Below are 26662 nucleotides of genomic sequence, written 5' to 3' on the forward strand. Positions count from 1 at the left end.
TCGACACTATCCACGTGTTCACGCTAGGGGAGGCGGCCTGGCGAGAGGTCCCGACAGCGACGTTCGGCGGTGTCGGCGCCAGGTGCCGCTTCGACATCGGCGTCGTCAGCGTCGACGGCGCCACGTACTGGGTCGCGGAGGGCACCGGCAAGATCATCTCGTTCGACCTCGAGGACGAGCGTGTCACGTCGGTCGAGCCGCTGCCCGTGGCGGCAATGCAACCACTGGAACCGAATACGACAGGTTCCGCTTTCGTCTCACAGAGGTGCAGGGTAGGCTGGGCATGGCCATCCTCCAGGGCTCATGGTCGATGGTGCACAAGACCGCCGTGTGGGTATTGGAGAGTGCGAGGGGGAAACAGACGTGGACACTATGGTACTTTCTCCGTCCGGAAAAACTTGTCTCTTAAATGGATGTATGTAACATCAAATTAGTGCTAGATATATCCATTTAAAGACCAAATTTGGAACAAGTTTTTTTGGATAGATGAAGAAGGAGATTTTGTTGCCCCACTTCGCGCACGGCGAGCACGTGTTGTGCGTCAATGGCCACCAGCATCTGTTCGCGCACCAGAGGACAGTGGTGCATGTCCCCGCAAAGAAAAAGAGGGCACCGCTGTACGCTATGTTCGAGGTCACAATTAGGGAGGATGGAGCGAGAGTGGACATCCCGAGAAAAGTTTATGTCCGACGGGCATTCGCCCACGTAGTGACCAAGGAGCCACTGGGTATTTACAAACTTTGGTGAATCTAAACACGTGGATAAACACTGTTGTACTTTCGTCATTTCTTTTTTTACTTTGCATATAATGTTTGTTTGAAGTTAAATTCCATAACATTTAACCAAATTTACATATGAAAAAAATCACCATCTACAATTTAAAATTATATAATACTATGAAAATTAGTTTTATGATCCATGTAATGATATTGATTTCTTATTGTTAACGTCAGATTTTTCCTATAAACTTGTTCAAACTTTATAAAGTTTGCCTTCGAACAAATCTTACCTGCAAGAGTAGAAAAGAAACAGGCGGGGGATCCTATACGGTGGATAGGTGCTTGCGAGTGTCCTGGTGCACACCCCCTCCGCGCGCTGGGCGTTCGTATGTGCCGGCCCATTTTCCTTTCTTCTTTCTTTTTCTTTTTTCTTTTCTTTCCTCTTATGTTTTCATTTTTATTTTTTATTTTTTTCTTCTTTACATATTCACTTTTTTGTGAATTTTCATTTCAAATTTGCAAAACTTTTTTTGTTCATCTATTTCAGAAAATGTTCATCAATGTAAAAAATATTCAATAATTCAATAAATGTTCATCGGATTTATAAAAGAGTTCATCAAAATTCAATGTTTGTTTATCAGACTAAAAAGTTGCTCATAAAATTAGAGTTTTGTTCACCATTTTCAAAAAATGTTCATCAATTTCAAAATTTGTTCATTGAATTGAAATTTGGTTCATAAGTTCTTCACAAAAAATGTTATCAATACGAATTTTGTTCATCAAATTCAAAATCTGTTAATCCAATACAAAAAAAACACCATTGTTAAATAATGCTCATAAATATTTTTTAATAAAAATAAATAAACTCAATAAAATTTAAAAAATGTTCAATCCGTGAAATCGTGAACATTCTTTAAATCAGGAACAGCTTTTTGAATTTCACAATTCACAAATTTTTTGAAAATTTTAATACCCTTTAGTAATCCTGAAATATTTTAACATAAAATAAACCAAAAGGAGAAAATAAAATTTGGAGACGGTTATTCGCGTTATTTCGAGCGGTCAAGGCCGACGTAAGCAGTCACTTTTTTTTGCAGGCACGACGTAAGCAGTCACGCTGCTTCACACATCGACGCTACGGGACGTGCTCTACGTAATACGTATACACCTCCCCGTACAAAACTCAGCGACTTGCGCTGCAATGAACTATTTTTCACGTGGTTGGAAGGAACTACTGTTAGAATAGTTTCCGAGACGGAAACAAATACTAGCTCGAGTCAAGTTCATGTACATATATACAGCACGTTCGTGCGCCGATAAATACAAGGGAAAAGAGCACACAAATACGTAGTACGTAGGAGAAAACCGTCGATAGAATCCCGGCCACCGCGACATCGACTCTTTCATCACGCCCTAGCAAGTTCTTCTCGTACCTAAGTTCGAGCACCCACCTCTCGCTCTCGTCGTCATGGAGAGCGCAACAGCAACACCATCGGCCATTGCGACGGCGAACGTGATCGACGTCGACCGGATCGTCAAGGGTTTGAACTGCGCCAACACCGAATGCAGGGATAAGCTCGAGGCGATGGCCGCCACATGCTGGGTGCAGGAACCGCCACCGGGCGCCTCCGCGTGCGCCAGCGCGCGGGTGGCGCTGGTCGAGTGCCTATCCAAAGCGTCGGCCCGCAACACAGAGGAGCAGCAGGAGAACTCGAGCTCATCGACTGTGATCAACGCCGACATCGTCAATTAGCTACTTTAGCCATCCCTATAGTACCTACAATAGTTTCGTTGTGTCTTAATAAGTATTTTCTCTGTCTCAAAATATAAGAACGTTTTTTAACACTACACGTGTAAAAACCGTTTTTATATTATGGGACGGAGGGAGTAGATTAATAATAGAAATTTTTTGGACGTGTGGTACTTGTTTTTCGAAGGTTGTCTTTTGTATGCAGTTTAGCTGTTAGTACTACAATTGTGATCGATGCTTGGTTTAAATTCGAACTGAGCATACATTAATCATTACGAGTTAATGGAATACACTTCATTGTTTTCCCTTCAATGTAGATATTGTCGTCTTGTTAGGGCGGGAAGGTCAAGATTTCTCGCCATGCATGCATGAAAACGAGATCTGGTGCCATGTACTTTGTCTCGATCTAAGGCTTCAATGACGACGACTTTACGTCTTTGGGGCTTTCGTACTTAGGGGCACGTGTACAAGGACTTGCCATTGTCATCAGAAGGTCATGCCAGCTTCGATATCAAAGGGACAACAGCATAGTGGTCATTTGGTAATCCAGAAATCTTGATGTAATTTTTTGTTACGTTTGAAGTGTTTTTCTACTTCTGATAAACTTTTTAAAATAAAAATACAAAAATATCATGAAAAAAGAAAAAAGAAAAGCCTAAATTGGTCCTCAATGCTTTGTGATTCATCCATACATGCATGTTACTATGCAGAAATAACTATGTGCGCTTCCCGTCCGTGGTCGTCTGACATCTCCCCTGGGCCGGGCTTATCCAGCTGGCTCGCCTCTTGTCTATGTGCTACTGGTTCCAGAAAAACGCACACACAAATACAGTACGTGCTAATTTTGTACTACTACAGCTTATATATAGTCAAAAGGCAAGCGCGCCCATTGGGTATGAATGCATGCTCCCACACGCGCGGCGAGTGGAATGATTTGAACGTCCTTTGAGTGCCTGGCTACCTAACAATAATGAAACCAAAACAGAAATTTGTTACCAGTAGTGTACTCCCATCCCACGAGGCTTTACCACGGCGAGGCCGGCCGACTGCGACCCGTCTCGGCTTACCACGGCGCCGCCAGGCAAAAGGAGAAATCCGCCATGCGCAAATTCATAATGTAATATCAACATGGGTGAGAAATGCACGAATCTCAAGGTTTTGGACGGCCAAGACAGGCAGGGACGTCCGTCGACGTACGGTGGGAAACCGTTTTTTGGACGCTGACCATGAGATCTCTCCACTTCCGCTTATTCTTCTTTGCAAAAGAGAAGTCCGCCGTTTGCCCATGCAAGTAGCTGCGTGCGTATTGACTTTTTGACTAGTCGACCTGCCGCTGGCCATAGACTTTTTGACAAGTCCGCCGTTTAAGATAAGAGAGCTCTACGTCGTCGTCCTCGTGTGCGCCTACCTGCTACCGTTGGCTGTTCTTCACAACACAATTAGCACAGAGGGACTTCCGGAGCAAGCACAAATTAATTCTCGAGCGAGCACGAGAGAGCGGCTCCTCCAAGATACGTGCGGCTTCTCCAAGATATATCAGGTGAGTTCTATGCTGTAATATGTTTTCGAAATATATCATCTTCTCCACGCTTGTGTTGAGTATGCTGCTCAAGCCAGAGTTTAGCTATGTTTATCATCAGATCCATTCTGCTTTTCTTGCCGTGCTTTACTTTGTGACCATACAAGAAGCTCACTGGCCTAGCTAGGCGACATATATATGAACTGAAGTATGGGCTTAGCCAGTGTTGTTTACTTTGTTGTAGATCTCAAGCCCAAGAATATGCACGTCTTGTTGCAGCTTGGCCTTCTTGGTCTCATACTTCTTGGGGCACAGCATGCCTTTGGGGCTGAGGTCCCTAGCTCAAACTGCCGAAGGCGGTGCGGCGATGTCGAGATACCGTACCCATTCGGCATCGATCCCAATATCCCCAACTGCTCGCTCGCAGAAGTCTTCGACCTCAGCTGCGAGGTTAGAGACGGCGCCCTCAAGCCCAAGCCGTTCAAGGCCATCTTTGAGGTGCTGGACATCTCCCTCACCCACAGCACCGCCCGGGTGCTCAACTACATCGAGGCTTTCTGCTACAACAACTCCACGAGGAGCATGGAGCATCTCGGCTATCACGAGAGCCAGAACGGAGGGCCTACCTCCGTCTACCGGCTCTCCGACGTCGAGAACAGATTCACGGTCATCGGGTGCAACGCCCTGGGCATCATGTCCGACTTCGCCGGCACGGGGTATCAGGGGATGGGCGTCGCCACGTGCCGCAACCTGTCGGACCTGGTGGACGGGTCCTGCGCCGGCATGGGCTGCTCCCAGACCATGATACCCAAGCGCATGTACTACTACGACACCAACTTCTCCAGCTCCGTCAACACGAGCCGGATCTGGGAGTTCAACCGGTGCAGCTACGCGGTGCTCATGGAGGCCGCGGCCTTCAACTTCAGCACCTCGTACGTCGGCAACACCACCTTCAACGACACGCACCGTGGGCGGGTGCCCATGGTGGTTGATTGGGCTGTGAGAGATGCAAAGTCATGCGACGACGCACGACGGAATACGACCTACGCATGCCTCAGCAGCAACAGCGTGTGCGTGGATTCCGTCAATGATTCCGGCTATATGTGCAACTGCTCGCAGGGGTACAAAGGCAATGCTTATCTCCACGGTGGATGCCAAGGTACGGTAATCTACTAATTACTCCATCATTTTTTAATACTAAGATGGATGTCAAACTTTCTCTATCTTTGACAAGTTTACAATACAAAATCTGTCATGAATTATATTTTCATATTTTATTTGTTTAGTATTTAGTTATTGCTAATTTTCTATGAACTTGGTCAAAGATACAAAAGTTTGACTTTTGAAATAATAATAATACACATTGTAAAGAAGAAACCGGTGGACTATCTTTGTATTGAATGTGTATACACACAAATGTCAATAAAATTGCACTATGAATATATATAAATGTTACTACTATGCCAAAATTCTAATATTTAGTTAGTTTTGCCCATCTTACTGCAGATGTCGACGAATGTAGTAACAAGAACCCATGTCCTTCAGGAGGCACTTGCCACAATACAATTGGAGGATACCGGTGTTCTTGTCGAGTAGGAAGAAAAATGGAAGACAATACATGCAGCCCTGATATCGGCTTAATACTAGGTAACACAAAAAGAAATGAGATCATCTAGCTAAAAACATTACTTTGTTTCCTATCCCTTGAACTTTAAGTCTGTTGGGTTTTCCTTTTGTCTAATTTATGGTGCTAGTTATTTGATATTCTTACTTAAGACGTCAGATGAGGATCAGTGTGTGGATTTGGACATGAGAAATAGACGAAGACCTTAATTATTTGTGTCCCATTCACTAACCGTAAATTTTGAAACTAATAATACATATTTTGTTAGCGAAAGAACACCAACTATCTCTCTCTCTCTCTCTCTCTCTCTCTCTCCATCAAATAGTCGTCTCATCCCATATCGTTATGTATGCAGGAGTTACACTAGGATTATTTGGGGCAATCATTATCGCCATGATCACTGTATTTTGGGGACAAATGATAATCCAGAAGAGAAAATTGGAAAAAGTTAAGAGGGAGTATTTCCGCCAACATGGAGGGTTGCTTTTGTTTGATAGGATGAAATCTGAGAAAGGTCTTGCTTTCACTATATTTTCAGAAGCTGAGCTCATACATGCCACCAACAACTTTGACAGTACCAGAATACTTGGAAAAGGAGGTCATGGAACAGTCTACAAAGGGATATTGAAGAACAACATGACGGTTGCAATTAAAAGATGTGCATTAGTTGATGAAAGGCAAAAGAAGGAATTTGGCCAAGAGTTGCTCATTTTATCCCAAATTAATCACAAGAACATTGTGAAACTCTTAGGTTGTTGCCTTGAGGTGGAAGTTCCAATTCTAGTATATGAGTTTGTTCTAAATGGTACACTTTTCGAGTATATTCATGGAAAGAACCGGTCATCACATATCTCCTTCAGCAATCTCTTAAGAATTTCTCATGAAGCAGCGGAAGGACTCAGCTTCCTACACTCCTATGCATCTCCCCCTGTTATTCATGGTGATGTAAAAACTTCCAACATTCTTCTTGATGACAACCACATGGCCAAGGTATCGGACTTTGGAGCCTCGGTACTAGCCCCATCCGACGAAGAGCAATTTCTCACAATACTTCAAGGTACGTGTGGATACCTTGATCCTGAATACCTGCAAACGTGTCAGTTGACAGCTAAAAGCGATGTGTATAGCTTTGGAGTTATCCTTTTGGAGATCCTCACAGGCCAATTGCCACTAAAGCTTGAAGGGTCTGACACACAAAAGATCTTATCATCGACTTTCCTGTCTGCCATGAAGGAGAACAATCTTGATGCAGTGTTGGTCAAACACGTGAAAGAACAAGAGAGCATGGAGTTGCTGAAAGGACTTGCAGACCTAGCAAAGAAATGCCTAGATATGTGTGGTGACAGCAGGCCCTCGATGAAAGAGGTTGCTAATGAGCTCGGCAGATTGAGAAAGCTTCCAATGTATCCCTGGGTGCGGGTGGGCGTGGAGACGGATAGAGAGAGCCTTCTAGGTGGAGATTGCACCGGTGTTCAGGAAATAGAATCTGACTATTCTATGGGAGAAAATGAGAACCAACACATAAATCCAGGAAGTTCATATTATGCTAGGTGACGAAGGCAATTAGATACTCCATTAAGCTACTAGCACTTGCGTGCATAGCTTCTTTAGATACATGTTTCTTTCTGAACATTGTTACCATGTGTATTTCCCCCCTGACTGGCATTCTCGAACGTGTTCTATGTGTATTTGATCTGGTTACAGATAATTGGTTGGATTGGATTTTAACAAAAGGGATGAACTTTTTGCTGACATGTGGAAACTGCTGACAGCTTGGTGGAATGGTGGTCATGTAAAATTCTTAACTTCCAGTACTTCCTCGTCTGCTTTTGCTTATTCCAACTTTACTTTCAGACAATTTCACTCTTGTCCGTGTAGGTGTAGGCGTCTGCTTTTGCTAATTCCAACTTTACTTTCAGAGAATTTCACTGTTAGTCCGTGTAAGCGAAACCATGAACGCCTAAGGTAGTTTGCTTTCGTTGCGCATGAATGCTTGGAACTCATATACTGTTGATTCATTTGATGATAGTGAATCGCGGCTCTTGCGTATGGGGCAAAAAAAGGAGGTCAACAAAGTGCCTCACCCTGTCGAGGGTGCACACTCGGCCAATGTTTTGTGGTAGTTTGAGGATAGTGAAACCCGGGCTACTCCGACAATGTTTTGTGGTAGTAATATTATTGTAAATAAAAAGGGCGGCACACCCGTATGGTATGTGCACCTTTTTCTAGATGTAGTAGGTGTATTCTTATTGCTCTTTCTAATTTACAAAATGTTGTAGAAGTTTCAAAATTTTAAACATTCAAGTAGCAAGTTTATAAACAAACAAGTGCCAGAGTTGTATCTGGGATAGACTATGTACATACCTTACACTTCATGTATTTTGGAAAACAGATGGCTAAATTATTTACAGAATTCAAATTCAGTTCCTTGCACGGGAGCCTGGGAGGCATGACTACAATTAAACTTACTTCAAGATAATAAATTTAAGCAGAATTAAACTTGATTGGAGATCATCAAGTTGATCAAGCTTTTCCTGAAATCCAGCAATTAAGATTCAACCAGCGTAAGCAAGTAAATGCTCTTAACGACCAATGGCAGTAATCAGCAGTATCAACTACTACCTCTCTCTCAGTTTACAGGGCGTGCCCGTGCCCCTAGGTCGTCAATTTGACCAACCTAATGTAAGTCATATATTACAAAAAATATATCAATATAAACTTTAGATGTTCTATTTTAAAATCGTATAATTTTTGTGTTGTATAGTTTATATTAAGGTGATAAAATTGACAACGTAGGTATACGCGTAGGACTTGTAAACTGAAACGGAGGTAGTACCAAAACAAACACTGGAATAAAGCAAACCACACACGGTAACAGATCTGCAAAACAAAACAGAGAGCTATTCATTGTGCATAGACAGAGTGACCCATGGCAGCTACTTTATCCGAAGCCGTTTTTTTCTTGGATTCGACGATTCAAATGTCGCTTATTACATTACAAACCAGAGCAGCAAAAATGCACGCAGTTGGATTTGAACAAAAAACATAAAGTTCAATCACAATAGTGAGGGTGAGGACTGGCTCGCCGCATCAAGGACACATGCCGGTAACTCAGCTGCTGCCCCTGTGACCTGCCAGTAGAGTAATGTTGAGTATTCAGTAACTTGATAGCAAAGTACTAAGGGCATACAAATATTTCTAAAACCCTACGACTTGTATGAAGCAAAGGGCGCAAACACCGAGTCCTCTTTTAGCAGAAATCATGCTGGCTACGATATCAGATTTAGCCGAAGCAGGCATAGGTTTTCATTGCCACAGCAAAAATTAATCCAAAGTGATATGCACATTTTAACAGTCAGTTACAAATGAAAGCTCTAACATTAAGGCAGCTAAAATTCCCTGCAGTGACCAAGGTATATATATTCATATGCTCATAACAATTCAATCCCACGGAAAGGCTCATCATATATAGAAGACCAAACAGAGTTTCACATATAGTCAGATAAATCTCAATGCATTCCGGTATTTTGGCACAAGGAAGATCATCTGCTTGTCATCTTTTGGTTTGATGGCATATAGAAAATTCAAAATAATAGAAAGAGCCAATTGGTGTACCAACTGAACTTTCTCCACACTACATAGAAATGATGATAATTTAAGAAAATGGGACCAGAGTGAACACAGGATAATATAACAACATCATAGTACCAAAAGAGCTAGAGTGACCACATATATAGTAGAAGGTAGTGCTCTAAATCGTTAATGTGGTGAGAAATAACTCCGAAACAATGGTGCTATTGTCATCAGTGGGTCAGGCAGTGCTGTCATAGGCTACAAGATACTAGGGACATTGAATCCTTTTTGCGTCACTACAACTTGCAAAACAGAAATAGCCCTTAGCTTGCTGAAAGAATAATTCTCTCGTATGCTTAGTTTCTGAAGAATAACAGAGGATGCACCAATTAGGAGCAGGTCTGCAACCACATGACTAAGATTCTGGAGTATTGATGGAAGTGTGCAGCAAGGATGATAACACACGTTGGGAATCCAATGCAGTATATTTGAGCAAGAAAAGAACACATTTGATAGAATTACAATGGCATCCATGAGGTCGGAATGGCACGAGTAAAGCCAGAGACTTGAATCAATGCACTAACTCGCCCATTCCTCTACTTGGACGAAACCAATCGATTCAAGTAACCCGATGTTCCACAGACCACGCGGAGTTCAACAGATTACAATAAACCATTTCTCAACAGAAAACCATCATGCGGCGTCCCCCTCATCCGCCCTTCCCCTCTTATCCCACAGACAGGGGTTGATGAACTCACTTGCCCATTCCTCTACTTGGGCCAACCCACACCGCAGATCCATCGTCTAATCGGTTCAAGCGATCCGATGTTCCACAGATCATGCAGCGCTCAATTAATTAGAAGCATTTCTCAACATGGGACACCTCGTGTTGCGTCTCCCTCATGCTACTCCAGATCCCAAACGACTCCACCGATTCCCCGCAGTCGCCGCAGCCCAACGATCAAGACTCCGGCACCAGCCATCTACGTGTGAAGGCGAATCGTACGCCAATCTCTCCCAACCCAACCCAGATCTACGACGAGAACAAGCAGCCGGCAGATCCACGCATCTACCTACCCAAGGACGGATCGAAGGAGGGGAGGGGCGGGGGGATACCTGGCGGCGGTGACTACTTCTTCTTGTGCGCCTGGACGAACTTGGAGTTCTTGAGGTCCTCCTCGGTGAAGCCGGCGGTCATCTTGGTGATGACGGCCCCCGTGACGGCGAAGCCGGCGATGAAGGGCCAGGTGCGGCCCCACTCCCGGCGGAAGAACACCGGCCACGGGTCGAACGCCGAGAAGAACTTCATCTCCGGTGGGTTTGATCTCGACCTCCGCCTTGGATTGGATTGGATTCGAGTCCGCCAAGATCTGGTTCTCTCTCTCGGTTGCGTTGCGGCGTGGACGGGGGGTGAGGGGAAAGAAGAGGAGTGGCTGGCTGTGGGTTGGGTTGAGTCAGTCGTGGTGGCCGGCTGGGTGGGCTTCTCGTGGGCCACGCCATGCGGGCTGGTGTTTGGGCTTCGATGCGTTCCTGAACTTCCGGCCCAGATAGACTTCTTTTCTCAAGAACAAGATGATATTTTTCTCAAAACAAAGAAAAGAAGAACAGGATGCTCTTTTTTCTTCTTCGAAGGAAGAGGAGAAAAGGATTAATCTTAGGAACCACTGAGGCTGCTCGAAAACAAAATTGAGGCTGCGTTTGGCAGCTAAATGTTAGAGCATCTCCAGCCATTGGTCCCCCAGGGGGCGCGTAAATCGCCGCCTGGGGGCGAGGCGACGCTAAAAATCGGCGTGAGGGTTTTCGGGTTCCCAGCCGTTGGCCCCAGGGTCGCCCCAGAAGGCGGTTTTTTTAAAAAAAAAAGAATTCGGCTAAAGTTCGGTAAACTGAACAAAGATTCGGCTAAAGTTCGGCGAACATCACATTACATAGCAAAGTTTAGTAAAAAAATGGCTGCACTACAACTACGGAATGAAGAACTCGCTGAGCGCGGCGAAGTCGTCGACGTCGCCGCCATCCCTGTTGTCGTCCTCGTCGTCCTTCTCCTCCTTGACGCGGGCGCCCCTGCTGGATCCCTGCCCGACGTCGTCCTGGCGGACCGGCGGTGGCGTCGCTGTCATCATCGAGGACGACAACACCTCCCTTGTCGTGGCCACGGCGCCAAAGCGGCGAATTGCTCGTAGGCGCAGCACTGGCGCTGCAGCTCCGTCCGCGCCCACTTCAAGGCAGCCACGTCGTCGAGCTCCTCCTTCACGTCGCCCGCGAGCCCCGGCTCCGTCTTGACGACGGCGAGCCCCCTCCATCTTCGGTTTGACGTAGTGGGGAGGAGCCGAGGAGGAGGCGCGCCCGCCGCCCTCGTTGATGACGATGCCGACGCTGCGGGTGCGCCGGCCGAGCGGCGTCTCCGTTGCGGGCTCGGCCTTGACACCGAACACCGCCGGCGAGCAAGGCGAGTGGGAAGAGGAGCGGGATGAGGAGTGAGAGGACGAGGACAAGGAGGAGCTGAACCTCCTGGGCATCCATTGCCCAGCGCTCCGGCGGGGGACCGGGGCGGCAGCCACGTCAGGGTATGTCAGCGGCGGGTCGTTGCCGCCCTCGAGGTGCTACAGAACCTCGTGCAGCGTGCGGCCGGGGTCGCCCCACCACAGACTATTCTTGACACCCCCACCACCGGCGCCCCGTTGGTGGAGGCCAGCCGGTGCTGGAAGTACGCCGCCCACGCCTCATGGTTGTCAGCGGTGTACTGCGGGAGGGCGCTGCTCCTCCGTCAGTGACGCCCGCATGTGGTCTACCTCGTCAGCGAAGTAGTCGGCGCGCGCGTTGACGTCGGGCACCGGGGGAATGGGGGCGCCACCGGCGCTGAGCCTCCACCCGCCCGGCCCTGCGCGCATGTCAGGCGGCGCCGGGATGTTCGCCTCGAAGAGAAGATACACCTCCCACGCGTGCAGCGAGCGTCGGCCGAAGCCGTTGGCCGCCGCCGCGTCGCCGGGGAATCGCTCGCCCATCGTCGATGTTGGGCTTGGGGAGAGAGGATCGTCAACGGCGGGTGCGCACGGGGAGAGAGAGGCAGAGCACGGCGGGGTGTGACCAGAGGCGAGGGGGAGGCGTCGCTTTTATAGCCGGGGGCCGTGTGTACGCGTGGCGGGAGGGGGGCCGTCGCCACTTCGCCCGTGAGGAATCAATGGAAGGCTGACCGGCGGCAGCCTTGGCATTGATTCCCCGCGGGAAACCGAGGCGTTGTGAGGACGACGAGGCGACTGTCGCTCACGCAACGGGCCCGCGGCTAGTTCGCACCAAAATCGCTCGCCCCGGCGCTCCCAGACGCCCCCCAGCGCGTCGGGTTCGACCTGGGTCCGCCGGTCCCAATTTCGGCCCAACCTAGCGAAAAACGGGATTCTGGAGGCACGACTGGACCAATTTTCGCCTGCCGGCGCTACAAAATCGCCGCGGGGGGGGGGGGGGGGGGGGGGGGGTGTTGGGGACGTGGCTGGAGATGCTCTTAAAAACCACCGTTTTAGTAACTTTGTGTTAGCATCTCACAGGGATTCACTAGAGTTTGGGATTTGGATTCAAACTACAATGTTGAATACAAGCATAAGTGTGCTGAGAATGAGAGAAGCACGAAGAAGAAAGGTTGAAAGCCGGAGGCGCTAGAGAAAACCGCCGCTAGTGCCAGTACGGTGAAACCCTCGGATGGCATGTTCGTTGCCTTCCCCTGTCAAAATATGTACGTCGCGTGTATCTAAGAACCAGCAGGAGTAAAGTCTGATTTAAATCTTGAGATTGTAAGGCTCGTCCGAAACGAACTCTTACGTTCTAATCCCTGAAGTTTGTACCCTGTCCTCTTTGATCCTGCCCTAAATGAACCTTCACTCTGTATTGGGAGGGGATTTGGTGACGTGGCACAGTGAGTTCGGGATTGTTGACTTTGACCAAATTAAATATTGCCATGTCAGTGTACACATATGTGGATCGTTTCTTGTTAGTGTGTTGGAGAAAGAAATACTGGAGGGTTTCAGGCAAAAAATAAAAGTCGCCGACGAGGGTTCGAGCAGCAAACCGAGCAGACTGCCGGACCATCCCGCTCTATCTGTCGGACGATATATTCGTGTTCCATATTATGCAATAGCATGCCCATGGCGATGCTGGTACTTATCCAGCCGCTCTAGATCGCCATGCAGTCGCAGGTGATGACGTAGCAGTCCTCGATGCGCTAGTTCCTCCCCTACGCAGTCGCACGCGCACTTGCACTGCATGCTCCGACGAGTGCGATGAAACTGCTCCCACGCGAAGCTGGCTCCAGTTGCTTTCGTATCCAGCCGGAATCAATCAACACTGTATGTTGAAGCTAACTTGTACAGTTGTACGTATGTCTTGTTCTTTCCTTTGTATGGGTACTTGCGTCTCGGCGGACTGCAACGATTCAGCAGTGGTGCATACGTGCATGCATCGATCCAGCAGCAGCGACGGGCATTTCGTCGAACAGCTTGGCTGCAGCAGCGGAGTTCGAGGAGGCATATGCAGTCGCCGGCGGCGGCCACGAGCAGGTCCCACAAGCATATGCTGTATAACTCATACATCCCGGCCTTTTCGGAGCCAAGTAGGAATCCCCCATTTGGATGCGGCTTAAAGGTCAAAAACGACCGGGATAAGTAAGGTCAGAGTACAGATTTCAGGGATTTAGACGTTGGGGTTTATTTGCGTCGTGCCCTACAATCTCAAGGTTTAAAATAGACTTCACTCGAACCGGTAGTGGGTTGGTCCTTGGTTCCCACGTTCCGGGGTCACTAACACTTTGATGATTAAAGAAAACTAACACTTTGATGTGTTTGACATCAATATAAATACCACTGCTTTTATAATTCGTAGTAGCACAAACATTGTAGTGTTTTGTAGTATTTTAAATAGGGTCATGACCTCCTTTTCCTTGACCAAACTGAGAAAGAAAATGTGCCTTTTGGAATCTGTAGTATTAATTGACCAGACATTGGAATACTGATTTATTGTGTTGTCAAACTAGGCCCGAGTATATTTAGGCTACTCATAGTGGGGAGTAATATATACTAGTATCATGCATATGATACTATCTCAATAGTGCATAGTATCATAAAGTAATATCATAGATGGTCATATTTATTGCCATGCATCACACAAAGTAGCCTAGCATTTAACATGATACGGTATCTATCTATGTTACTCTAACCCTCTCTCTTTTATTTAATTGTGTGCCACATAAGCATGTTTGCTAGTCCCAAGCGCATGTTACTGATTATGTTACCCCCACTATGGCCAGCCTTACCTTGGCCCTCCTCCTATAGGCACAAGGTCAAATGATAGGGGACACACTTTTGGGGTTCTCCATAGTCAAACGCGCCGGTATACCCGGCCTATTACATAAACAAAGGCAGGGTTTCACGATTGTTGTATCTCATAATGAAATCTAAATAATAATACTGGGAAAAGAGCCAAGCGAAACATTCAAAGGTTAACACACAACACGAGTAGTTTACGTTCCAGGTTTCCATTTCGCAACTAACCAAACCATACTGAATTTCAGCATGTAGAGGCGTGTTTGGTTCAAGTTGTGAACAGTTCATGCATCGCATACACTTCTCAACCTAGTTTGACTGAGCAAAAACATGCCATCTGCAAGTTGTTTGGTTGCCTGCATCTTGTCCCTGCATTAGGTAATACACAAGTGCTATTTGTTCGGTTGCCTGCATTGGCCCAAGCGGCACATGAACATGACGTTTGGTTGCATACGGCGTACATGATGTGCTTACCTTGTACCCTAATTGGTGAGCTTACCCATAATGATCACACCTAGCACACCAACGCCACAACACAGCAATGGCGATGAACTAGGCGAAGATAATGAAGTTCTTTAGCTTCAGCCGCCAAACTGACGATCCACCTTAGCACCTTCCACTTTAACAACTCCAACCTTGCCACTGCCAACGCTGCTGCCTCCGTGCTTTCGCACCTAGTCGGAGTAAGCTTGTTCTACTGTCTGCCTAATCTTGAACCCTCTATGACTGTTGTTGCTATATGATGCCACTTGTGCACTGCCTTCTTCCCATGAACTGTAAACCCCTGGAGCCTTACCGATGAACACGGCATACCACTTGCCCTAGAAATGCACAAGAGCAAGAGTTGAAGAAGCAAATCAATGGAGCACACAAGTAGCACGCAAAGTAGCACACAAACAACAATGGAGCAGAAGAGAAGAAGTAAAGCATGCATGATCATACGACATAGCAAGTTCTACCTAACACTACCTTAGTTTTAACCTACCACCACATCCAAAAGAGGGTGTCGTCCTACCACCGCAAGTTCACCATCAGCGTGTGGGGTTAGTATATACCATCTCACCAAAATATACATACCATCAAATAGTTTTTCAGCCCTAGCTACACAAAATGTAAGTTGTCATCATTATCGTCGTAGCCACCACCATCGCCGTCGGGGATCATGCACGCTCACAGGCAGCACTACTCAGTAGTAGTGCTTGCCCAGCCAGCTCCTGAGCCACAACACCCTGTGAGTGTCTGCCATGGCAACGAACCCAACACCCTGGGCCTTGTTGTCAAGCAGGTGGCTGAGAGCTGCCATGAGAGCCTCGTCGCTGAAGCCATCCTGGGTCATGACAGCGCCATACAGGTCAGGGTGGATGTCGAGGGGCTTGCACTCCCTGATGGCTGTTGTCATCTCCTTCACCGCCTCAGTCATGCTGTAAAAGACATTGATCTCCTCCTCCATCAGGCCTCCTCTCTTCCTCTTCCTATCATGGACGGGGTCAAATGTCTTGTCGAAGGGCTTGTCAGGGCCATCAAGGACCTCGATGTCCGGGGTCCTAGGGAAGTCTGGCATGGGAGAACCAAGAGGCTCCCCCGAGCCCATGGCATGCTTCCCAGTTGCCAACCCGAAGGAGAAAATGTGCTGCATCTGGCTGTAGTTCTGTATGGGTGTGTTGAGGAACTCAGCGTCCCTTGGGTGGTCCTAAGAATGAAACACAAGTGTTGTTAGTTGCGATTAGGAGTAGGCAATGGTGGACAGTATGAAAAGGAAGAGGGCTGTGAGCTAACCGCGACATGGCCGACGTAGTGCTCTGCCTCCAAAACTATGGAGCAAGTGTTCTCATCCCATGAGGCGCCGCTAAGGTCTCTTAGCTTGGACACTTGGATCCATCGACCTCTCCACTTCCTTAGGTGGTTGTACACCTGAGTGGCAGACACCTCTTGCCCACAGAACTCGAACACCTGCTTCGCAACGGTGTTCAAGTGCATCTCCTTGAAGCCCTTGTCAGTCCTAACTCCACTAGAGATGAGCTCACACATCTTGTTCAGCACGAACGTGGACTTGAACAGCTGCCACTTCATGTTTTTCGACCTACCATCCTTCTTTGCCTTTGTTGTTGCTACCTTGAGTGCAGTGGCAGCAACAGCAGCAGCAGAAGTTTTCTCAACGAGCACTACTGGCACATAGACAGAATCAGATGCGAACACCTCTGAATCAGGTGACATCTCGGACATAGGATGCGAGTCCTCGAAAAATGATGGAGCAAACTTGCTGTCGGACAGGACAAGGGCCTGACTAAGATCTTGCATCTGCGTGGTCATGTCCTACAATCGTAGCACGCATTGACAGTAAGCATAGCACACAACATACCGGACAATCCATGAAAGCAGGAGCATACATGTACATGGTTCATCACTATCATAGCAAGCACATGCTTCATCACTATCATACTAAGCACATGGTTCATTGCTATCACACTAAGCATACCGGACAATCTATGAGCACGAACATACATCTACAACAAACAACATGCTACAAATGGACCACCAATAGCTACAAATCACAGATCTAAGCACAAATCAACACAAGCACAAGGTTCAACTTCAAACTCTACTACTAATCTAGCCTACCACATGCTTGAACATCTAGCCCTACCACAAATTGCAACCGCAGCATAGCAATTAACCATATGAGCTTACAGATCAGACCACTAATCAACCATGCATCTAGATCAAACCCAAGCTGCAGATCAGATCTAGCTAGAAGGAACAAAGAGAAAGGGGGATTAAACTCACAGAGGCCATGGCTGTAGCTCAAGGACGAGGGGGGACAGTCGTAGAAGATCAACGCCGGCCGGTGAAGGAGCGCCAACACCGTGGACCGCCGGCCAATGAAGATGTGCCGTTTACCTGCTTGTCGGTGCCGATGCACGTCGGCGGGAAAGCTCAAAGGGAGGGAGAATGGTGGCGGGAATTGGGGCGGTGAGGGAGGGGCAAAATAGGGGTGGACTCGGTGGAAGGTGAGCCGAAATGCTCCCGCCGATTTTTCGGCGATGCAGGCGAGCTCGCGCCATCTCTCTGGTCGCACGAGGAGAGAAGCGCGTCGCCCTCCCCTGCCTCGCCCGAGCCAGGCTTGCGAGCTACTGCCAATTCGGGCATTTCCCCTGGGCCTGGTCTAGACGTGCTTTAAGTTCCGTGTCATGCGGGCCGCACAGTAAATGCAGGCAACCAAACAGGCCAAGTTCTTCCTGCATGGGCCATGCTGGGCCATATGCAGGCAACCAAACACGCCCTAGAACTCTGGCTGCTGGTTGAATCGACGGAAGCGTTTGCATATCACCACATAGTTAACGTCATGAGTGACTCTTGTCTGAACCAATTTTTGTCTGAATATTTAAGTTACAATCAAGTTGTAACTCCTGAAAGACAAAGCTCCACATAGACGGAGACCTTCTTAATGTAATACTCTTGAAACAAACACACAAAGAAACAACAAAAATCATGAATCCAATGGTAACGAAGACCACTCTTATTTGAGCTTCAGGTAACGAGAATAGTAGCTTCAGGAAGCCATTCCAACCAAGCACACCGGAGTCAGAGGCGTGCGCCACCCGCCGCGTGAGGCAGCGGGCAAGGGAGAGGGGCGCGGCGAAGAGCTCTGTCCACCGCCACCGCGGGTTACCCGCGGAGCCCGACGAGGACGAGCGGCTCCTTGATACGTCTCCAACGTATCTATAATTTATGAAGTATTCATGCTATTATATTATCCATCTTGGATGTTTAATGGGCTTTACTATGCACTTTTATATTACTTTTGGGACTAACCTATCAACCCAGAGCCCAGTGCCAGTTTCTGTTTTCCCCTTGTTTTAGTGTTTCGCAGAAAAGGAATATCAAACGGAGTCCAAACGGAATGAAACCTTCGGGAAAGTTATTTTTGGAAAGGAAGCAATCCAGGGGACTTGGAGTGCACGTAAGGGAAGCAACGAGAAAGGCATGAGGCAGGGGGCGCGCCCACCCCCCTGGGCGCGCCCTCCACCCTCATGGGCCCCTCGTGGCTCCCCTGACCGACTTCTTTCGGCTATATATGTCCATATACCCTAAAAACATCGGGGAGCATAATAGATCAGGAGTTCCACCGCCGCAAGCCTCTGTAGCCACTGAAAACCAATCGGGACCCTGTTCCGGCACCCTGCTGGAGGGGGGATCCCTCACCGGTGGCCATCTTCATCATCCCGGCGCTCTCCATGACGAGCAGGGAGTAGTTCACCCTCGGGGCTGAGGGTATGTACCAGTAGCTATGTGTTTGATCTCTCTCTCTCTCTCTCGTGTTCTTGATTTGACACGATCTTGATGTATCGCGAGCTTTGCTATTATAGTTGGATCTTATGATGTTTCTCCCCCTCTACTCTCTTGTAATGGATTGAGTTTTCCCTTTGAAGTTATCTTATCGGATTGAGTCTTTAGGGATTTGAGAACACTTGATGTATGTCTTACCGTGCTTATCTGTGGTGACAATGGGATATCACGTGATCCACTTGATGTATGTTTTGGTGATCAACTTGCGGGTTTCGCCCATGAACCTATGCATAGGGGTTGGCACACGTTTTCGTTGACTCTCCGGTAGAAACTTTGTGGCACTCTTTGAAGTTCTTTGTGTTGGTTGAATAGATGAATCTGAGATTGTGTGATGCATATCGTATAATCATACCCATGGATACTTGAGGTGACAATGGAGTATCTAGGTGACATTATGGTTTTGGTTGATTTGTGTCTTAAGGTGTTATTCTAGTACGAACTCTATGATAGATTGAACGGAAAAAATAGCTTCATGTTATTTTACTACGGACTCTTGAATAGATCGAGCAGAAAGAATAACTTTGAGGTGGTTTCGTACCCTACCATAATCTCTTCGTTTGTTCTCCGCTATTAGTGACTTTGGAGTGACTCTTTGTTGCATGTTGAGGGATAGTTATATAACCCAGTTATGTTATTATTGTTGAGAGAACTTGCACTAGTGAAAGTATGAACCTTGGGCCTTGTTTCCTAGCATTGCAATACCGTTTACGCTCACTTTTACCACTTGCTACCTTGCTGTTTTTATATTTTCAGATTACAAAAACCTATATCTACCATCTATATTGCACTTGTTGTTGGAAATATGCCCTAGAGGCAATAATAAAAAGCATTATTATTATATTTCCTTGTTCATTGATAATTGTCTTTATTCATGCTATAATTGTATTATCCGGAAATCGTAATACATGTGTGAATAATAGACACCAACATGTCCCTAGTAAGCCTCTAGTTGACTAGCTCGTTGATCAACAGATAGTCATGGTTTCCTGACTATGGACATTGGATGTCATTGATAACGAGATCACATCATTAGGAGAATGATGTGATGGACAAGACCCAATCCTAAACATAGCACAAGATCGTATAGTTCGTTTGCTAGAGTTTTTCCAATGTCAAGTATCCTTTCCTTAGACCATGAGATCGTGTAACTCCCCGGATACCATAGGAGTGCTTTGGGTATACCAAACGTCACAACGTAACTGGGTGACTATAAAGGTAGACGACGGGTATCTCTGAAAGTATCTTTGGGTTGACACGGATCGAGACTGGGATTTGTCACTCCGTATGACGGAGAGGTATCACTGGGCCCACTCGGTAATGCATCATCATAATGAGCTCAAAGTGACCAAGTGTCTGGTCACGGGATCATGCATTACGGTACGAGTAAAGTGACTTGCCGCTAACGAGATTGAACGAAGTATTGGGATACCGACGATCGAATCTCGGGCAAGTAACATACCGATTGACAAAGGGAATTGTATACGGGGTTGTTTAATCCTCGACATCGTGGTTCATCCGATGAGATCATCGTGGAGCATGTGGGAGCCAACATGGGTATCCAGATCCCGCTGTTGGTTATTGACCGGAGAGTCGTCTCAGTCATGTCTGCCTGTCTCCCGAACCCGTAGGGTCTACACACTTAAGGTTCGGTAACGCTAGGGTTGTGAAGATATGTATATGCAGTAACCCGAATGTTGTTCGGAGTCCCAGATGAGATTCCGGACGTCACGAGGAGTTCCGGAATGGTCCGGAGGTAAAGAATTATATATAGGAAGTGCTGTTTCAGCCATCGGGACAAGTTTCGGGGTCACCGGTATTGTACCGGGACCACCGGAAGGGTCCCGGGGGCCCACCGGGTGGGGCCACCTGCCCGGGGGGCCACATGGGCTGTAGGGGGTGCGCCTTGGCCTACATGGGCCAAGGGCACCAGCCCCAAGAGGCCCATGCGCCTAGGGTTTCCAAAAGGGGAAGAGTCCCACAAGTGGAAGGCACCCCTAGGTGCCTTGGGGGGGAGGGAAACCTCCCTTGGCCGCCGCCCCCCTAGGAGATTGGATCTCCTAGGGCCGGCGCCCCCTAGGCCCTCCTATATATAGTGGGGGAAGGAGGGCTTTTTCATCCACGCCTTTGGTTGCCTCCTTCTCCCTCTCCAACACCTCCTCCTCCTCCATAGCGCTTGGCGAAGCCCTGACGGAGTACTGCAGCTCCATCACCACCACGCCGTCGTGCTGCTGCTGGAGCCATCTTCCTCAACCTCTCCTTCCCTCTTGCTGGATCAAGAAGAAGGAGACGTTACGCTGACCGTACGTGTGTTGAACGCGGAGGTGCCGTCCGTTCGGTGCTAGGATCTCCGGTGATTTGGATCACGTCGTGTACGACTACCTCATCCCCGTTCTTTGAACGCTTCCGCTCGCGATCTACAAAGGTATGTAGATGCATCCGATCACTCGTTGCTAGATGAACTCATAGATGGATCTTGGTGAAACCGTAGGAAATTTTTTGTTTTCTGCAACGTTCCCCAACAGTGGCATCATGAGCTAGGTCTATGCGTAGTTCTTCTTGCGCGAGTAGAACACACAATTTGTTGTGGGCGTAGATGTTGTCAACTTTCTTGCCGCTACTAGTCTTATCTTGCTTCAACGGTATTGTGGGATGAAGCGGCCCGGACCAACCTTACACGTACGCTTACATGAGACCAGTTCCACCAACTAACAGGCACAAGTTGCATAAGGTGGCTGGCGGGTGTCTGTCTCTCCTACTTTAGTTGGAGCGGATTCGATGAAAAGGGTCCTTATGAAGGGTAAATAGAAGTTGACAAATCACGTTGTGGCTTTCACGTAGGTAAGAAAACGTTCTTGCTAGAACCCTGTTTCAGCCACGTAAAACTTGCAACAACAATTAGAGGACGTCTAACTTGTTTTTGCAGCAAGTGCTTTGTGATATGATATGGCCAAAGTTGTGATGAATGATGAATGATATATATGTGATGTATGAGATGTTCATGCTATTGTAATAGGAATCACGACTTGCATGTCGATGAGTATGACAACCGGTAGGAGACATAGGAGTTGTCTTTATTTTTTGTATGACCTGCGTGTCATTGAGAAACGCCATGTAAATTACTTTACTCTATTGCTAAACGCGTTAGCCATAGTAGTAGAAGTAATAGTTGGCGAGCAACTTCATGGAGACACAATGATGGAGATCATGATGATGGAGATCATGGTGTCAAGCCGGTGATAAGATGATCATGGAGCCCCAAGATGGAGATCAAAGGAGCTGTGTGATATTGGCCATATCATGTCACTATTATAATTTGATTGCATGTGATGTTTATCATGTTTTTGCATCTTGTTTACTTAGAACGACGGTAGTAAATAAGATGATCCCTCATAATAATTTCAAGAAGTGTTCCCCCTAACTGTGCACCGTTGCGACAGTTCATTCGTTTCTAAGCATCACGTGATGATCGGGTGTGATAGATTCCAACGTTCACATACAACGGGTGTAAGACAGATTTACACATGCAAACACTTAGGTTGACTTGACGAGCCTAGCATGTACAGACATGGCCTCGGAACACAGAAGACTGAAAGGTTGAGCATGAGTCGTATAGAAGATACGATCAACATGAAGATGTTCACCGATGTTGACTAGTCCGTCTCACGTGATGATCGGACACGGCCTAGTTGACTCGGATCATGTTATACTTAGATGACTAGAAGAGGGATATCTATCTAAGTGGGAGTTCATTGAATAATTTGATTAGATGAACTTAATTATCATGAACTTAGTCTAAAATATTTACAATATGTCTTGTAGATCAAATGGCCAACGTAGTCCTCAACTTCAACGCGTTCCTAGAGAAAACCAAGCTGAAAGACGATGGCAGCAACTACACAGACTGGGTCCGGAACCTGAGGATCATCCTCATAGCTGCCAAGAAAGATTATGTCCTACAAGCACCGCTAGGTGACGCACCTATTCTCCCTGCAGAACAAGACGTTATGAACGCTTGGCAGGCACGTACCGATGACTACTCCCTCATTCAGTGCGGCATGCTTTACAGCTTAGAGCCGGGGCTCCAAAAGCGTTTTGAGAGACATGGAGCATATGAGATGTTCGAAGAGCTGAAAATGGTTTTCCAAGCTCATGCCCGGGTCGAGAGATATGAAGTCTCCGACAAATTCTTTAGCTGTAAGATGGAGGAAAATAGTTCTGTCAGTGAGCACATACTCACTATGTCTGGGTTACATAACCGCTTGACTCAGCTGGGAGTTAATCTCCCGGATGACGCGGTCATTGACAGAATCCTTCAGTCGCTTCCACCGAGCTACAAGAGCTTTGTGATGAACTTCAATATGCAGGGGATGGAAAAGACCATTCCTGAAGTATTTGCTATGCTGAAATCAGCAGAGGTAGAAGTCAAGAAGGAACATCAAGTGTTGATGGTGAATAAAACCACTAAGTTCAAGAAGGGCAAGGGTAAAAAGAACTTCAAGAAGGACGGCAAGGGAGTTGCCGCGCCCGGCAAGCAAGCTGCCGAGAAGAAGCCAAAGAATGGACCCAAGCCCGAGACTGAGTGCTTTTATTGCAAGGAAAGTGGTCACTGGAAGCGGAACTGCCCCAAATACTTATCGGACAAGAAGGCCGGAAAAACAAAAGGTATATGTGATATACATGTAATTGATGTGTACCTTACCAGTACTCGTAGTAGCTCCTGGGTATTTGATAGCGGTGCAGTTGCTCACATTTGTAACTCAAAGCAGGGCCTGCGGAATAAGCGAAGACTGGCAAAGGACGAGGTGACGATGCGCGTCGGGAATGGTTCCAAGGTCAATGTGATCGCCGTCGGCACGCTACCTCTACATTTACCTACGGGATTAGTTTTAAACCTCAATAATTGTTATTTAGTGCCAGCTTTGGGCATGAACATTGTATCGGGATCTCGGTTATTCGAGATGGCTACTCATTTAAATCCGAGAATAATGGTTGTTCTATTTATATGAGAGATATGTTTTATGGTCATGCTCCGATGGTGAATGGTTTATTCTTCCTCGAACGTAATGCTACACATGTTCATAGTGTGAAAACCAAAAGATGTAAGGTTGATAACGATATTCCCACATACTTGTGGCACTGCCGCCTTGGTCACATAGGTGTCAAACGCATGAAGAAGCTCCATGCAGATGGACTTTTAGAGTCTCTTGATTATGAATCATTTGACACGTGCGAACCATGCCTCATGGGTAAAATGACCAAGACTCCGTTCTCAGGAACAATGGAGAGAGCAACCAACTTATTGGAAATCATATATACTGATGTGTGCGGTCCAATGAGTGTTGAGGCTCGCGATGGCTATCGTTATGTTCTCACCCTCACTGATGACTTGAGTAGATATGGGTATATCTACTTAATGAAACACAAGTCTGAAACCTTTGAAAAGTTCAAGGAATTTCAGAGTGAGGTTGAGAATCAACGTGACAGGAAAATCAAGTTTCTACGATCAGATCGTGGAGGAGAATACTTGAGTCAGGAATTTGGCACACACTTAAGAAAATGTGGAATAGTTTCACAACTCACGCCGCCTGGAACACCTCAGCGTAATGGTGTGTTCGAACGTCGTAATCGCACTCTATTAGATATGGTGCGATCTATGATGTCTCTTACCGATTTACCGCTAACTTTTTGGGGCTATGCTTTAGAGACTGCCGCATTCACTTTAAATAGGGCTCCGTCGAAATCCGTTGAGATGACACCGTATGAATTATGGTTTGGGAAGAAACCTAAGCTGTCGTTTCTAAAAGTTTGGGGATGCGATGCTTATGTCAAAAAACTTCAACCTGAAAAGCTCGAACCCAAATCGGAAAAATGCGTCTTCATAGGATACCCTAAAGAAACTATTGGGTATACCTTCTACCTCAGATCCGAAGGCAAGATCTTTGTTGCCAAGAATGGATCCTTTCTAGAGAAAGAGTTTCTCTCGAAAAAAGTAAGTGGGAGGAAAGTAGAACTTGATGAAGTATTACCTCTTGAACCGGAAAAAGGCGCAACTCAAGAAAATGTTCCTGAGGTGCCTGCACCGACTAGAGAGGAAGATAATGATGATGATCAAGATACTTCTGATCAAGCTCCTACTGAAATTCGTAGGTCCACAAGGACACGTTCCGCACCAGAGTGGTACGGCAACCCTGTCTTGGAAATCATGTTGTTTGACAACGGTGAACCTTCGAACTATGAAGAAGCGATGGCGGGCCCGGATTCCGACAAATGGCTAGAAGCCATGAAATCCGAGATAGGATCCATGTATGAAAACGAAGTATGGACTTTGACTGACTTGCCCGTTGAATGGCGAGCCATAGAAAATAAATGGATCTTTAAGAAGAAGACAGACGCGGATGGTAATGTGACCATCTATAAAGCTCGGCTTGTCGCTAAGGGTTATCGACAAGTTCAAGGGGTTGACTACGATGAGACTTTCTCACCGGTAGCGAAGCTAAAGTCCGTCCGAATCATGTTAGCAATTGCCGCATTTTACGATTATGAGATATGGCAAATGGACGTCAAAACGGCATTCCTTAATGGTTTCCTTAAGGAAGAATTGTATATGATGCAGCCGGAAGGTTTTGTCGATCCTAAGAATGCTAACAAGGTGTGCAAGCTCCAACGCTCGATTTATGGGCTGGTGCAAGCATCTCGGAGTTGGAACATTCGCTTTGATGAGATGATCAAAGCGTTTGGGTTTACGCAGACTTATGGAGAAGCCTGCGTTTACAAGAAAGTGAGTGGGAGCTCTGTAGCATTTCTCATATTATATGTAGATGACATACTTTTGATGGGAAATGATATAGAACTCTTGGACAGCATTAAGGCCTACTTGAATAAGAGTTTTTCAATGAAGGACCTTGGAGAAGCTGCTTATATATTAGGCATCAAGATCTACAGAGATAGATCAAGACGCCTCATAGGTCTTTCACAAAGCACATACCTTGATAAGATATTGAAGAAGTTCAATATGGATCAGTCTAAGAAGGGGTTCTTGCCTGTGTTGCAAGGTGTGAAATTGAGCTCAGCTCAATGTCCGACCACGGCAGAAGATATATAAGAGATGAGTGTCATCCCCTATGCCTCAGCCATAGGTTCTATTATGTATGCCATGCTGTGTACCAGACCTGATGTAAACCTTGCCGTAAGTTTGGTAGGAAGGTACCAAAGTAATCCCGGCAAGGAACACTGGACAGCGGTCAAGAATATCCTGAAGTACCTGAAAAGGACAAAGGAAATGTTTCTCGTTTATGGAGGTGACGAAGAGCTCGTCGTAAAGGGTTACGTCGACGCTATCTTCGACACAGATCTGGATGACTCTAAGTCTCAAACCGGATACGTGTATATTTTGAATGGTGGGGCAGTAAGCTGGTGCAGTTGCAAGCAGAGTGTCGTGGCGGGATCTACATGTGAAGCGGAGTACATGGCAGCCTCGGAGGCAGCACATGAAGCAATATGGGTGAAGGAGTTCATCACCGACCTAGGAGTCATACCCAATGCGTCGGGGCCAATCAAACTCTTCTGTGACAACACTGGAGCTATTGCTCTTGCCAAGGAGCCCAGGTTTCACAAGAAGACAAGGCACATCAAGCGTCGTTTCAACTCCATTCGTGAAAATGTTCAAGATGGAGACATAGATATTTGTAAAGTGCACACGGACCTGAATGTAGCAGATCCGTTGACTAAACCTCTCCCTAGAGCAAAACATGATCAACACCAGAATTCCATGGGTGTTCGATTCATCACAATGTAGCTAGATTATTCACTCTAGTGCAAGTGGGA

The 26662-nt window shown here is 46.8% G+C and overlaps 3 protein-coding genes across 3 annotated transcripts; 1 reads left to right on the forward strand and 2 right to left on the reverse strand.

Annotated features, from left to right (window-relative positions):
- Nucleotides 1-3848: 3848 nt before the first annotated feature.
- On the forward strand, nt 3849-7364 carry LOC125543892 (wall-associated receptor kinase 3-like). Its single transcript, XM_048707393.1, has 4 exons — nt 3849-4009; nt 4233-5147; nt 5495-5635; nt 5968-7364. The coding sequence occupies exons 2-4, from the start codon at nt 4250-4252 to the stop codon at nt 7164-7166; spliced, it is 2238 nt and encodes a 745-aa protein (XP_048563350.1). The 5' UTR covers nt 3849-4009; nt 4233-4249; the 3' UTR covers nt 7167-7364.
- A 1129-nt stretch (nt 7365-8493) lies between these two features.
- On the reverse strand, nt 8494-10607 carry LOC125543898 (ATP synthase small subunit 6, mitochondrial-like). Its single transcript, XM_048707399.1, has 2 exons — nt 10302-10607; nt 8494-8743 (listed from the first exon to the last, which is right to left on the reverse strand). The coding sequence occupies exon 1, from the start codon at nt 10492-10494 to the stop codon at nt 10315-10317; it is 180 nt and encodes a 59-aa protein (XP_048563356.1). The 5' UTR covers nt 10495-10607; the 3' UTR covers nt 8494-8743; nt 10302-10314.
- A 5070-nt stretch (nt 10608-15677) lies between these two features.
- LOC125532602 lies at nt 15678-16801 on the reverse strand. The gene is made up of 2 exons (XM_048696604.1): nt 16268-16801; nt 15678-16181 (listed from the first exon to the last, which is right to left on the reverse strand). The coding sequence occupies exons 1-2, from the start codon at nt 16799-16801 to the stop codon at nt 15678-15680; spliced, it is 1038 nt and encodes a 345-aa protein (XP_048552561.1).
- Between the last annotated feature and the right edge of the window lie 9861 nt (nt 16802-26662).

Source organism: Triticum urartu, chromosome 1 (assembly GCF_003073215.2).
Source record: "Triticum urartu cultivar G1812 chromosome 1, Tu2.1, whole genome shotgun sequence".
NCBI classification, from domain to species: domain Eukaryota; kingdom Viridiplantae; phylum Streptophyta; class Magnoliopsida; order Poales; family Poaceae; genus Triticum; species Triticum urartu.